The 15,631-nt window shown below is 42.8% G+C and overlaps 1 protein-coding gene across 1 annotated transcript in view; it reads right to left on the bottom strand.

Moving 5' to 3' along the window:
* Window positions 1-15,631, bottom strand: part of NIPSNAP1 (nipsnap homolog 1) — a 41,524-nt gene that overhangs the window by 8,003 nt on the left and 17,890 nt on the right. The window contains exons 2-7 of the mRNA XM_043973159.1: window positions 14,860-14,987; window positions 12,839-12,884; window positions 11,788-11,882; window positions 7,916-7,986; window positions 1,235-1,375; window positions 105-136 (exon numbers count right to left, since the gene is read on the bottom strand). Of these exons, the coding sequence (XP_043829094.1) occupies window positions 105-136; window positions 1,235-1,375; window positions 7,916-7,986; window positions 11,788-11,882; window positions 12,839-12,884; window positions 14,860-14,987 (513 nt within the window). The remainder of the gene's footprint in view (window positions 1-104; window positions 137-1,234; window positions 1,376-7,915; window positions 7,987-11,787; window positions 11,883-12,838; window positions 12,885-14,859; window positions 14,988-15,631) is intronic.

Genomic DNA, 15,631 nt, shown 5'->3' with positions numbered 1-15,631 from the left:
ATATTCATTTTAAAAATAACAAGAGGCCTTGGTGAGACTAAGAATGGTCTCTCCATGCCCTCCCACACCCCCATGCTCTCCCCAAGCCAAGAGCTCTTACTCACCAGTTGTTTCCCCACTCAATCATGGTCCCTGGCTGAAAGGAAACATAAGGGATTAATAAATACAGACACTGACTTCTAGTATTAACTTCACCTCCCAGGCCAGTAAGAGACACCAAAAAGAGTCATTATCTCTCCATCCCAGAGACCTTAGTTCACCTTAATCCTGAACCTTATCTCAGCATTAAGGGGGACCGCAACTCCTTTTCTTCATCTAATGAATTCTACCCATCTTTTCAGTTACTTGTTCCAGAAAGCCTCCCCTGATTTCTCCTGTCCAATGACCTACCCTCCTCTGATCTCATACAGTACTTTGTTGATGAGCACTGGAAAGTGCAGAGGCAAACCATATCACATATATGAGCCTCAGTGTTCACTATCTATAAAATGGGGACTACTGGTACCATCTACTTCACAAGACTTTGTAAAGCTTCAAGCACCTGAGAAATGGGATTTATTCCTTATCTCTTTGCAGAAGTAAGGAACAACAAGTTTGGAACTCTGCATACCCTACCAGAATTTTATTTTACAAGTTGTTTAGATTTGCTGGACTTTCCTCCTTTCCCTCTCTCTTTTTTTATTCTTTGTTATATGGGATGGCATAAAAGTTAGAGGATGGGGGCGGGATACATTTGCAAATGAACATGGGGTAGATAGAAAAAGGTACCTTTACAAAAACTTTCAAAAAACAATAAAGTAACAAAATTGATTTTTAAAAATTTATATAAGATCTTCCAGGGAAGGGACTGTTTTATTTTGGATTTGTATTGGATCATAAGTATTTTATAAATGCATATAAACTCACAGATATGTGAGTTATGATATCATCATTGTTGTTACTAGTTGTACATGCCTTATGACCTCGGTAGACTATGAACTCCTCAGGCGGCAGGGCTCTGTTTTCTCTCTACCTTTATCCCTTACTTAATGCCCTGCAATTAGAAAGTATTTGACAAACACATATGGCACTGGATTAGCTGAATGTGCAATAGGAACGGGGAGGAGGTGGGCTGGGCTAAGCACAGCTGTAGCCAGATGCAGAGCTATAAGGACCCCCAATCCCCATGGCCTCTCCAATTTGGCTCTAAGAGGGGTTAAAGAGGGGATAGGGCAGGGAGGAAGCCCAGAATCACCTTCAGCTTGTAAGTCCTTAGTTCGTAAATGTTGGGGCCCTCCCGAGGCTGGGGCTCATTCCAGAAACTGAATTCCAAAAGCAGTTGGTTTCTCCTGGACAGCAGCATCTTACTCCTCTCCTTCCGGAATTCCAGGTACTCCTGTTGGGGCACATAGTAGGGTAGCCCTGGGGTATGGGGCAAAGGAAAAGAGCCTAGCCTAGCCATGGCATAACAGGGAGACCAGGGGAAGGGCTGGATTTCACCTAGAATGCTGTCTAAATGTCCGCTGAGAGTACTGAGCCTCACACCATACTACCTAGCACATAGTAGGTATTATAAAAACAATTATTGAATAAATGATGGGGCATAGTACATCTGACCAGGTTGCTGATATTAACATCAAAGAGGGAAAAGTCACACAACTCAGGACTCAGCCACACAACCCAGGACTCGGCAAGTACATGGGAGGAAGAGTCGGGGCAACTGAAGGATACAGAGCTAGATTTGAAGTCAGGAACACTGGAGTTTGAATCTTGTCTCAGCCACTAACTGGCTTAACTGTGTGACCCTGGGCAAGTCATGTGACCTGTCTGTCTCACTTTCCTCATGGTATTATCCTAAAAAATGGGGATAAGAACAGCACCTACCTGCCAGCGTTGTTGTGAGGATCAAATCACACACACACACACACACACACACACACACACACACAGAGCGTTTTGCAAATCTTCAAGTGCTATAAAAATGATAGCTATGATTATAACTGAAATCTCCCTCAGTCTCAGTTTCCTCAGCGGTAAAATAAAGACAGATAAAACATCTCTCTTACAGGTAGAGCTAGATAGGTATTAAATAAGATTGGTCATAAGACCTGGCTTCGAGGGACTCAATAGCTTCAGGAGCCTTAGTTCGAGGCACTCTGTAGCCACAAACATGGCCGAATCATTTCATTTCTCTAAGCCTCAGTTTCTTCACCTATAAAATGGGAATAACAATCATTGCCCTATCTACCTTACACAGTTGTTATGTTAAGTTCTCAGTAATCCTGCAAAACGATTATTTAACACTGGCAGAGCTGCAGATAGCTAGGTATAATAGTACACAGCTGATGGAAATATAAAATTGGTACCATCTTTCTAGAGACCAATTTGGCAATAAGAGATGAAAATAAATGTTTCACCAGCCAATGGGCTCCTTTCTGTTGATGAACCACTAAGGACGGAGCCAGGCTGGGCAGGAACGACAGATCCCATCATTGCACCTGCTGAATTCTCAAACCCTTTCAAAGCTTGGTAGGACCTGACGGAGCTGATGCTTTGCTGGTTTTGCTTCTCAGGAAACAAGGTCACTTGCATACAACGAGGCACCAGAAGAGGGGGTTAGTAAAACAAGGGTTTTAGTGACCGTGGCAATGTGGCAGAAGGGAGAGTACAGTGAACTTTAAGTAGGAATCCTGATTGAGACACTCAGTAGCTGTGTGACCCTGGGCAAGTTAAAATCCCTCAAATGCAGGTCCCTCACCTGGAAAAGTAGCACTTAGTTCACATGGTTGTTGGGAGGGTTAAATGAGACAATGGTAAAAAAAATGCTTTGCAGATAACAAAGTGCTATATAAATGTCAGTTACTAATAATAACAAAAGGAAGAAAAGCCTTATCTATATGGGAGCCACCTTATCTGTACGGCAAAAAAAAAAAAAAAAAAGCTGAAAACAATCTATCATTGGTTGGGGAATGGCTGAAATGTCATTTGTCAATGTAATAGATTATCATTGTATAACAAAGATAAGCAATACTAAGAAATACTACAAGACTCATTCATTGCAAGTGAGGCAAAGGTGGAGCCAAGATGTCAGGAAGTACAGCCTAGCTCTTTTCCCCCATGCCTCCCTCTCTCCTCCATAAAGATCTAGAAAATGCACTAGATTGAGTAATTTTTCAAAAATCACAGTGAGTCATTTTCCAGCCTAGATCAACATAGAAAGACAGAGAGAGGAGCAGCTAGGTGGCACAGTGGGTAGAGCACCAGCCTTGGATTCAGGAGGACCTGAGTTCAAATCCGGCCTCAGACATTTGACACTTACTAGCTGTGTGACCCTGGGCAACTCACTTAACCCCAATTGCCTCATCAAAGAAAAAAGAAAGAAAGACAGGGAGAAAGATCTAAGGGCATTGAGGATAGGGTCTGGTCAGAAGCCCATAGAGTGGAGTATTCTGGAGTATAGGGGAGGACTGAGGCTGTACACCCAGGGCCCTTGCAGAAATAGGTGCCTTGTAGAAGCTCTGTCATTCGCTACCCAGTTCTGGATCTGAGATCAAGGGACAAAGAGCTAAGGAGAGAACCTGTGCCTGAGGAGGGTGAGGGAAGATTTCCAGGCAGACAAGCAGTTACAAGCCCTAGACTGTGCTGAGCTAGGAATGTGTTTAGAAACAAACAGCAGTTGTGTGATTCTGACCTCAGGAGAGGAGCATGGCCCCAGCTCCACCCTCCAGCCCAGTCTGAAGCCTGAAGACAGGAAATCCAGACTAAAGAAGAGTCTGCATTTCAGTCGCTCTGACTATGAAGAGCTTCCATGGATTGCTGATAGTGGCTGAGTCTAGCAATAATCTATTGGGGGGGGGGAGGCAGCTAAGTGGCACAGTGGATAGAGCACCGGCCCTGGAGTCAGGAGGACCTGAGTTCAAATCCGACCTCAGACACTTGACACTTACTAGCTGTGTGACCCTGGGCAAGTCCCTTAACCCTTATTGCCCTGAAATTGGAACACTAATGCATTGTTGGTGGAGCTGTGAATTGATCCAACCATTCTGGAGAGCAATTTGGAACTATGCTCAAAGGGCTATAAAGCTGTGTATACCTTTTGACCCACCAATACCACTATTAGGTCTTTTTCCCAAAGAGATTATAAAAAAGGGAAAAGGACCCACATGTACAAAAATATTTATAGCTGCTCCTTTTGTGGTGGCAAGGAATTGGAAATTGAGGGGATGCCCATCAATTGGGGAATTGATGAACAAGTTGTGATATATGAATGTAATGGAATACTATTGTGTTATAAGAAACAATGAGCAAGGGGCAGCTAGGTGGCACAGTGGATAAAGCACTGGCCTTAGAGTCAGGAGTACCTGAGTTCAAATCCGGCCTCAGACATTTGACACTTACTAGCTGTGTGACCCTGGGCAAGTCACTTAAGCCCAACTGCCTCACCAAAAAGAAAAAAAAGAAAGAAAGAAACAATGAGCAAGCAGATTTCAGAGAAACCTAGAAGGACTTACAAGAACTGATGCTGAGTGACATGAGCAGAACCAGAACACTGTACACAGTATCAACAACATTGGGTGTTGATCAACTGTGATAAACTTGACTTTTCTCCGCAATACAATGGTCCAAGATAGTTCCAAAGGACTCATGATGGAAAAGGCTCTCCAAATCCAGAAAAAAGAACTGTGGAATTTAGATGCAGATTGAACCATACTATTTCTATTTTTTTTTTGAGGTTTTTCCTTTTTGCTCTGATTCTTCTTTCACAGCATGACTAATGCACAAATATGTTTAATGTAATTGTACATATATAACCTATATCAGATTGCTTCCTGTCTTGGGGAGGGGGGAGGGAGGGAGAAAAATGTGAAACCAGAAATCTTATAAAAACGAATGTTGAAAACTATCTCTAAATGTACCTGGAAAATAATAAAATACTCTTATGAAAAAAAAGAGGGGTATGGGAAACAAAAAGAAAAAAAGGTAAAAGAGAATAGGATGGAAGGATATGTACAATTTTTTTTTAGTGAGGCAATTGGGGTTAAGTGACTTGCCCAGGGTCACATAGCTAGTAAGTGTCAAGTGTCTGAGGCCGGATTTGAACTCAGGTCCTCCTGAATCCAGGGCCAGTGCTCTATCCACTGCGCCACCTAGCTTCCCCCTGGGATATGTACAATTAAAAATCATACCTATGTGGAGCTGTGAGCTGATCCAACCATTCTGGAGAGCAATTTGGAATTATGCCCAAAGGGCGATAAAGCTGTGCATACCCTTTGACCCAGCAATCCCACTTTTAGGTCTTTTGCCCAAAGAAATCATGGAAGGGGGAAAGGGACCCACATGTACAAAAATATTTATAGCTGCTCTTTACGTGGTAGCAAGGAATTGGAAGTTGAGGGGGTGCCCATCAATTGGGGAATGGCTGGACAAGTTGTGGTATATGAATACAATGGAAAACTATTGTGCTGTAAGAAATGATGAGCAGGAAGAGTTCAGAGAAACCTGGAGGGTCTTACGTGAGCTGATGATGAGTGAGATGAGCAGAACCAGAAGAACATTGTACACAGTATCATCAACATTGAGTGTTGACCTACCGTGATGGACTATATTCTTCTCACCAATGCAATGGTACAGAAGAGTTCCAGGGAACTCATGATAGAAGAGGATCTCCAAATCCAAGAAAAAAAAAAGAAAGAAAGAACTGTGGAGTATAGATGCTGATTGAACCATATTATTTCTTTTGTTTTGGGTGCTGTTGGTTTTTTTTTTCTTTCTATTTTGAGGTTTTGCATCACTGCTCTGATTCTTTCTCTTGTAACAGGATTAATGCAGAAATAGGATTAATGTTATTATGTGTATATATATGTGTGTGTGTGTGTGTATATATATCTATATATCTATATGTATATGTATAGAGATATATAGATATAACCTATATCAGATTACCTGCTGTCTAGGGGAGGGGGGGAGGGAGGGGTGGGAGGGAGAAGAATCTGAAATTGTAAAGCATGTATAAACAAAAGTTGAGAACTATCTTTACATGTAATGGAAAAAATAAAATACCTCATACATTAAAAAATTTTTAAAAAATCATACCTATGACTGGGATGAACTTAACCATAAAACTGAAGAGCAAAATGGATTAGGAAGAAGAATCCAACAATGCTGTTATAAGAAACATACTTGAGACAGAAAGATATTCAGAAACTTCAAATAAGGGTCTAGAGCAAAGTCTATTATGTTTCTGCTGAACTTAAAAAAGGGCACTGCAATCATGATTTTAGACAAAATGGCAAAAATAGATTTAATTGAGAGATAAACAAGGAAACCACATTTTGCTGAAAGGGTACCACAGACAATTAATATCAATATTTGGCACACATGCACCAAATGGCATTGCATCTAAATACTTAAAGGAAAAGGTAAATGAATTAGAAAGAGAAATATGTAATAAAACCATAATTTTGGGGGAACTCAAATTTACTCCTTTCTGCCCTCTCTAACCTACTTCAAATCTAAACAAAAAACAAACAAAAAGAAGTGGAGCTGAATAGAATTTTAGAAAAGTTAGATAAGATAGACTTATGTAGATTACTGAATGGAAATAGAAAGATATATACTTATTTCTCCTTCATAAAAATCGACCTTGTATTCGGGGATAAAATCCACACAAACAAATTAGAAAAGCAGAAATATGAAATGCATGTCTTACTATAATGTAATTAAAAATGTTATTCCACAAAGGACAAACCACAATGCAATAAATATTATTTTCAATAAAGGGCAGCTGATGAAACAATTAAAAATTAATCAGAGACTAAATAATTCAATCCTAAAGAATGGATGGGTCAAATAACAAATCACAGAAATAATCAATAATTTCATCAAAGATAAGCACAACAATAAGATGACATACCAAAATTTTGGGGATGCAGCCAAAGCAGTCCTTAGGGGAAAGTTTATATCTCTAAACACTTTCAACAGTAAAAAAGAGAAAGAGCAGATCAACAAATTGGGCAGGCAACTAAAAAAATCTAGAAGACCAGCAAAATAAAACCCCCCCAATTAAACACCAAAATAGAAATCCTGAAGAGATTAACAAAATTGAAAGCAAAAATTTCATTTAATTAATAAATAAAACCAGGAGCTGTTATTTAATAATAAAAAAGCAGATAAGCCATAGTTAACTTGATTTTTAAAAAAGAAAGAAAACAAAATTACCAGTATGAAGTGATGTAGAGCAAAAAAAAGGAGAACTTGAACAGACGTAAAAATGTAAAAGCATCAGTGGCAACAAAACTTTCTACAAACATAAAAAGAAAAGAGAAGTGACTTGTCCACAGTCACAAGGCCAGTATGTGTCAGAGACTAAGCACAGCTGTCTCTATCTACTATGACATGTGCCTCTTAGATTAAATGTCTAATTTTTCTTTTGGTCTAAGTCTGTGATTTCACCAGTTTAGGGAACTCTCAGGAAAAGAATTTTTTTTCAGGGCAATAAGGGTTAAGTGACATGCCCAGGGTCACACAGCTAGTAAGTGTTAAGTGTCTGAGACTGGATTTGAACTCAGGTCCTCCAGGGCCGGTGCTTTATCCACTGCACAACCTAGCTGCCCCCGAATTTTCTTCTACTAATGCAGATTGCAAACTGTTCTGCAACTTTTGTGGTCTTAGAGTGGCCTGGGGCACTGTGAGATACAGTGACTGGCCCAGGATTATATAATATGTATCAGAGGCAGGACTCAAACTCAGGTCCTTGCTGGTTCCAATGCCACCTCTACATCATATTTCCTTTTCAAGGCAATTATTTACTTGTTTTAAAAGTCATGAGCTAGGATGATTGCTACCTTTACTTTTTTTTCTTTTTTAAACACATTATTTAGCACAATACCTGGCACACAGTGCTTAATGAGTGCTTGTTGACTGACTGATTGATTACCTTGTTCACTTTGAGTTTGTTCATGCAGTCCATGAGAGAAGGATAGCCTCCTGAGAATCGCCACAAATGCACTGAGGAGATGGAGGGAAAAGAGAATGTCAAACAAATTCTGCTTTCTTGGCCTATTGGACCTTCCCTCCCAGATCTTTAACCTGGGGCCTCCCAGTTTCCCTGAACTGTGAAGCTCATGAGTTCTCTTCCCTTTGGCTGGGGAAATCAGTCCTCCTGATAATAGCCATGACAAAGTCTGCCCTTCAAATGCCATTCAAGTTATGGGAAAATGGGATTGGATTTGTACAGCTCAGAGGACCTGAGTTCAAATCTGAACCTCAGACACTTGAAATTTACTGGCTGTGTGACCCTGGGCAAGTCACTTAACCCCAATTATCTCACCAAAAAATAATAATAATAATAATAATAAAGATCTGTACTGCTCAGCCCCAGTGGGCAGAACTATAAAAGCAATTGACTCTCCAGCCATCTCATCTGCTGAAATACAGACCAATCCAGAATCCAAACCTTAAAGAACTTAACTCTCTCACACCTGGATCTCCCATCTTGGAGAATGATAACTGATTGGCGGTTATATCAACTGCCTACTACATGATGATGTCACTAACCATCATACCACTGCAAATGTGTCCCCTGAAGCCCCCTACCCTCCAGTTCTGGAAGAAAATGAAATCATCTCAGTCACTGTTTTAATCTTTGCCGATCACCACCCGTATATTTTTCCAAATCCAACCTCCCCTACTCTTTGGCCAGCACTCCCCTATATGTGCCAACTCCCCCATTAGAATGCAAATTCCTTGAGGGTAAGGATTATTTTTGCTTTTATTCTTATGTCCCTCCCTCCCAAACTCTTGTAGAACTAAGTTTTTTGTTTGTTTGTTTTATGTGGAGCAATCAGGGTTAAGTGACTTGCCCAGGGTCACACAGCTAGTAAATGCCAAGTGTCTGAGTCTGGATTTGAACTCAGGTCCTCCTGAATCCAAGGCCGGTGCTCTATCTACTGCACCACCTAGCTGCCTGCAGAACTAAGTTTTATACATTTGTTTTTATGCTGTATACATGTATGTGTATGTCAATTTACTTGCCCCCCCCCCATTAGAATGTAAGCTTCTTGCAAGCAGGAATTATTTCCCTCTTTGTATATGTGTTCTCAATACCTAGAATAGTACCTGGCACAAGTAACTAAAACTTAAAACTTCTTGGTTTCCAAGCCCTTAGCACAGTGCTTGGCACAAAATAAGCACTAAATAAATGCCTCTTAATTAATTAATTCGTTCATTCATTCGTTCGTTCGTTCATTCATTCATTCATTCATTCATTCATTCGGCACAAATTACAGAAGAAGCAGATTCCGGCTTCCTAACAATTGGAGCTGTCCAAAAAAAGGAGCCAGCAACATGGAGAAATGGGTTGTCCTTCCTCTCTGGAGACTCTCAACCAAAGGCTGAATGACCTTGTCGGGGATATTACAGAAAGGATTATTTGTGGGGCATGGATTAGGTTATAGATGCCTTTTGAGGTCCCTTTAAACTTTGAAATTCTGTGAATAAAGACACAAAAGGGATCCTGACTAAATCTCCAGATGACACAAAGTCGGCAGGAACAGCTAATTCAATAAGTGATGGAATCAAGATTCAAAATGATCTCAGCAGTTCAGAACATAGAGCTGCCCTGGCAAAATCAAACGGACTAGGGATCTTTACAAAGCCCTTCGTTTAAGTACCTAAAATTAACCAAAAAATGAAGGGCAGAGCAAGGACTGGATGACCATTTGTCAGAGACACTATAGGTGAGGGTTCATTATTCAGTTACGAACAGCCCCATTAGGTCCCTTTCAGCTGATTCTATGAAATTCTGGGGGAGAAGGGAGTCATAGAGTCTTAGCTTTGGAAGTGACCTCTGAGGTCATGTAGTCCAACCCTGAGGCAAACAGGGTGAAGTGATTTGCCAAGGGTAACCCAGCTGCTAAGTGTCTGGGGCTGGATTTGAACTCAGGTCTTCCAGACTCCAGACCTGGTGCTCTATCTATTGTGCCACCCAGCTGTCTCTAAAAATACAACAGAACACAGACAAAACACTGATGAATAGTTTTCCAAGTCAATTTGTAGCCAGCAAGAATCCTTACGTGGGGTTTAGTTGTCCCCTCTCTCTGCGTCTGACACCTCTGGTCTGGAGCACTGTGAGTTGAAGTAACCTGCTTGGTCACATGGCAGTCAGTAGGTGTCAGAAGAGGGACTAGAACCTGTCCCTAGTCTCTCTCTTGAACACAGAATCAATACAGGGTAAATTTCCTTAACAAAGGTTCTTCAAGCCTTTGCTTACTTCCAGTGCCTGCCACTTCCCATGCCACTGGAAGACAGCTTGCATTGTTAGGAAATCAAATGGAAATGGGCTCCTTTGCATTTTCCTCCCACTGCTACCAGTCCTTCCCTCTGGGGCCAAGCACAACACAGGTAATCCCTTTTCCCATTATAGCCCTTAAAATAACAGAAGCCAGGGGCGGCTAGGTGGCACAGTGGATAGAGCACCGGCCCTGGATTCAGGAGGACCTGAGTTCAAATCTGGCCTCAGACACTTGACACTTACTAGCTGTATGACCCTGGGCAAGTCACTTAACCCCCATTGCCCTGCAAAAAAAATATATAGTAATAAAAAAACAAAACAAAAAGACCCAAAAAACATATCCTACTATTGCATGGGAAGCTAGGTGGTACTGTGGTGGATAGAGCTGCAGCCCTGGAGTCAGGAAGACTCATCTTCATGAGTTCCAATCTGGCCTCAGTTATATTACCCTTGGCAAGTCACTTCACCCTGGTTGCTTCAGTTTCTTCATCTGTAAAATGAGCTAGAGAAGGAAATGGCAAACCACTCCAATGTCTTTGCCAAGAAACCTCCCAAAATCAGGTCATGAAGAGTCAGACACAAATGAAAATTGACTGAACAATGCTTTAAAACGATGCTTCTCCATTCTATTTTCACTTGTTTTGGTTTTTCTTTCTTGTGGTTTCTCCCTTTTGTTCTGAGTCTTCTTGCACGGCATGACTAATGCAGAAATATATTTAACATGATTAAACATGTATAACCTATACTGGATTGCTTGCTGTCTTGGGGAGGGAAGGAAGGGAAGGAGAAATATTTGGAACTCAAAACCTTACAAAAATGAATGTTGAGGGGGCAGCTAGGTGGCGCAGTGGATAAAGCACCGGCCCTGGATTCAGGAGTACCTGAGTTCAAATCTAGCCTCAGACACTTGACCTTTACTAGCTGTGTGACTCTGGGCAAGTCACTTAACCCCCATTGCCCCGCCAAAAAAAAAAAAATGTTGAAAACTGTTTTTACATGTAACTGGAAAAAAATACTATTAAATAAAAAACCCACCTCTATGCTTCTCTTCTTTCTGAGCTTCAGTTTCCTCATGTCTAAAACGAGCATGATGGATGGATGCATGCATGCATGAAAAGCATTTATGAAAGGTTTAGTAGGTGCCAATCATTGTGCTAAGTATTGAGGATATAAATAGAAAAAAGAAGAAAAGTCCCTACTCTCTTGGAGCTTATCAACACTCTAACTGGGGATGATAATCCATGTAAGAGAATCCAGCAGCAGGGCAGATGGAAAGGACCAGAGGTTCTAAGACAGCAAGGCCTGGGAGTCATGAGGATAAACCACCTTTGAGAAGGCTCAAAGTGAAAAGTGATGTCTGGGCTCCCTCTGGCAGGGGTAGAAAAGGGGGTTCCATATCCGGCCAGGGAGCAAAAAGCAGGTGAGAAGGTCGGAGTAGGTTCTGGGGTTAGGGAAGGGGGAAGTTAGGAGATGTGAGGCACTAGTTCTGATCCTCCAGGCAAAAGCTGAGGTCTCACCTGCCTGATCCTGCTCCCCGTACCACGTATTCCAATTCCCCACCAGGGCACAAGGGTAGTCCGGGTCCACATGAAGCTTGGGGAGTACTGCTTCCCTGAAAAAAGCAAAAAGAAGTAAAGATCAGGATGAATCAGGGCCTTGCTTTCTCTCCCCAGGCACACAGTACACAGCCTGGTTAGAGAAGATGAGATTGGGAGTCTCTCCCCCACTTCCATATCCATCCAGCCATAGGAATCCTACAGGAAACAGCCCTGATCCCAGATGATGGAAGACCTGGTTCTGCCACTTCCACTACCCTGGACAATTTGGCTTATCACCTCTCTGAGCCTTGGTTTTCTAGTCAGTGAAATGGAGACTTTTGGTGGGGGTGGGGGTGGGGGTAGGGGGCCACTTGTACTTTTTTTTTGTATTTAGAATTCTCTCTCTCTTCCCCTTTTCCTCCCCCCTCTTCTTTTCTCTCTCCCTCCTTCCCTCTTCCTTTCTGTCCCTCTGCCTCTCCCTCTCTTTTCTTCTTCCCCCTCCTTTACCCCCCTTTCCCCTTCCATCTTCTCTCTTTCCCCCGGCTCCTCTCTCCTTCCTTTCCTCCCTAAGTAGGCTGATAATATATTCTTCCCCTCTACACTGGGCCTCCTTCATGTCCACACACAATATCCCATCTCCAGCCTCCATGCCTATGCACAGGCTGTGCCCCATGGCTAGAAAGCTCCCTAGAAACCTTCAACACTCAGTTCATGTGCCATGAGGACAGTCCCCTCCCACCCAATCTAACCACGATTACTTTGTATACATTTTGTCTTCATTTAGGTGGATACGTGTTTCATCTCAATAGAATGTAAGCCCTTTGAGGGCAAGAACCACCTGGATACGCTTGTCCTTGTATCCCCAAGTGCCTGGCACCCAGGAGCAACTTTATAAACATTGGTTGGATTGAAACAATGTGGTAGCAAGAGGAGGTAGGGGACAAGGCTCCGCACTTGACGGTGGGCATAGGGGCCATGATGACAGGCAAGGCACAGGCCCAAAAGAACAAAAGGAAGGAAGAAGACTCACGTGAGGCTGTTGTAGGCGTCCAGGCACTCAGGCTTCACATTGTGAACTGTAACAAGCCAATAAGAGAAGAGGGCTCGACTCAGGGGCTCGACTGAACAGAGACAGAGCTCCAGAGAGGGTGAGTTGGGGAAGGTGGAGAGGAGAAACAACCCAAAATTTAAAGGCAAAGAATGTGCTGGACTTGGAACCAGTCAAGAAGAACCAGGTTCAAATCCCATCCTTCTTAACTATGTGAACCTGAGCAAATCGCTTTATCTCTCTGGAACTCTGTTTCCAAATTTGTAAAATGGGGATCAGAAGATCTCCAGAGCCTACTTGACAGGCTTGCTATGAGGATCAAAGGAGATGATGTATGGGAAGTGCTTTGCAAGCCTTAGAGTACTATATCAATGCCATTTGCCTCAGTTTCCTCATCTGTCAAATGGGCATAATAGTAGCACCTACTTTCTAGGATTCTTGTGAAGGATTATTATTGCCTTTGTTTGTATCCTCAGGGCTTAGCAAAGTGCCTTGTACATAGGAGTTTAAGAAAGGTTTGTTAACTGATTAATGTAACATTCCTCCTCTGAAGATAATATAAACTTCCTAAGGCAGGGATTGTCTCTTTTGTTCCTGTATGTCCAGCATTGAGCACATAGTATACATTTAATAAATGCTGCTTCATTCATTCATTCATAAAACTTAAGTGGTTGGAAGCTTCAATTAAAATGTTATAAACTTGGGGGCAGCTAGGTGGCACAGTGGATAAAGCACTGGCCCCAGATTCAGGAGGACCTGAGTTTAAGTCCGGCCTCAGACACTTTACACTTAACTAGCTGTGTGACCCTGGGCAAGTCACTTAACCCTCATTGCCCCGCAAAAAAAAGAAAAGAAAAGAAATGGGTTTTTAAGATCCATTCATTCAAGAATCCCCCCACCCCCCAACCCTACCAGTAAAGTTCAGCTCCCTGTCACCTCCAGGAACAAATACAAAATGCTGTCTGGCATTCAAAGTCTTTCATAAGCAGGCCTTTTCCTACCTTTCCAGTCTTCTGACCCCTTCCTCCTTGAGACATACTCTTTGATCCAGAGACACCAGCTTCCTGGCCTTTCCCAATGCCTCTAAATCCCAGGGCCTCCTCTCTGTTGAGTATCCCCTACTTACCCTGCGATAGCTGGTTTGTCTATGTGAGATCCTCTGGGCAGGGACTGGCTTTTGCCTCTTTTTGTATCCATAGCACTTAGCACAGTGCCCGGCACACAGTGGACAGCGAGCCTATCCCAAAGCCTCTCCCGGCTAGAATAGTGTCTGGTAGTAGGTGCTTAATAAATGCTTTCTAATTAATTGATCAGTAGGACTTAGCAGAGATTACCTACTGCTGACTTAGCCTTCCAAAGTTCAGGGTGGCCACCAGTCCAATTTCAGGCCAGAACAAGGCTTTAGGGGAAGAGCCACATATCATTGTTATTTGTCAGGGGAGGGATGGTCAAGATGTGTTCATTCTATCAGCAGAGGGAGTTCCCTCCACTGGTACCAACCAACAACTCACAGTCCTAGAGAGCTTCCTGGAAATGACTTGACAAGGGTCACACGTTCAGTATTGGTCAGGCAGGATTCAAACCCCATCTCTTCCTGACTCCAAGTCCAGGAGTCAATATACTGGGCTGCTTCTCAACAAACATAACAGGCATGTGTCAGCCTAACAAAATTACATCTTATTCACTCCTATGTCTACCTCAAGCCCCAAAGGTTCTACCTGTTCCCTGGAAAAGGAACCTAGGAAGCTCCAACAGGGAGAGAAAGTAAAGAGAGGGACAGCTAGGTGGTGCAGTGGATAAAGCACCGGCCCTGAATTCAGGAGGACCTGAGTTCAAATCCTACCTCAGACACTTGACACTTACTAGCTGTGTGACCCTGGGCAAGTCACTTAACCCCTCACTGCCTTGCAAAAAAAAAAAAGTAAAGAGAAGGGTAAGGGGAGAGGAGGGAAGGAAAGGGGGATAGAAGGGGAGGGGACAGGAGGGGAAGGGGCAACACTCACATTGAATCTTGTACAGGTTGCTGGTCTCCTTCTTTGACAGGAGGGTAGAATGGGCATCCTTCCGGGGATCCACTTTGTGGACAAAGAGAGACCGGAACCAGCTGCCTTCGCTGTCTTTCGAGTAGGCCCTGAGAAAGCAGGGAGGTCAAAGGGTCATGGCTGGCAGGTGGGAGGGGGCAGAAGAAGCCACAGCCTCATCTTTTCCTCTCTGCCCCAATCTTATCCATGGAAAGGTGGGCTTAGAGCTGGAAGGGACCTTTGGGGCTGTTGAATTCTAAGTCCTTATATTACAGATGATCAAACTGAGGTCCAGAAAGGGAAAGTGATTTACCCACAGGTAAATTCATAGGCTCACAGGTATCACAGGTTACAGGAAGTTCAGACACCTAGACAAGGAAGGGGCCTTGAAGGCCATCCAACCCAACTCCCCCCCCATTTTACAGACACAAAAACTGAGGTGTGTAAAGCAAGGGAGTGACTTGCTCAAGGTGCTAGGGCAAGATTTGAACCCAGGTCCTCTGAATCCAAGCCCAGTGCTCTCTTCACTTCTTCTCGACTTCATTACATTGTAATAACCCTTAATCTCTGCCTTCTCAATTTTTACCCCCTCTCCCAAGCCTATGGACATTGCAAGTCAATCTGTCAGTCACTGTGCCAAGTGCTGGGAAAACAAAAAAGGTCAAAAACCACCCCTACCCTCAAGGAGCTTACAGTCTAATAGGGGAGACAATATATACACAACTATGTACGAAGTATAGGTGAGAGAAATAGG

The sequence above is a fragment of the Dromiciops gliroides genome, chromosome 1 (assembly GCF_019393635.1).
Source record: "Dromiciops gliroides isolate mDroGli1 chromosome 1, mDroGli1.pri, whole genome shotgun sequence".
NCBI classification, from domain to species: domain Eukaryota; kingdom Metazoa; phylum Chordata; class Mammalia; order Microbiotheria; family Microbiotheriidae; genus Dromiciops; species Dromiciops gliroides.
Note: the sequence above shows the minus strand (reverse complement) of the source record. Positions and strands in the feature narration are given on the sequence as shown.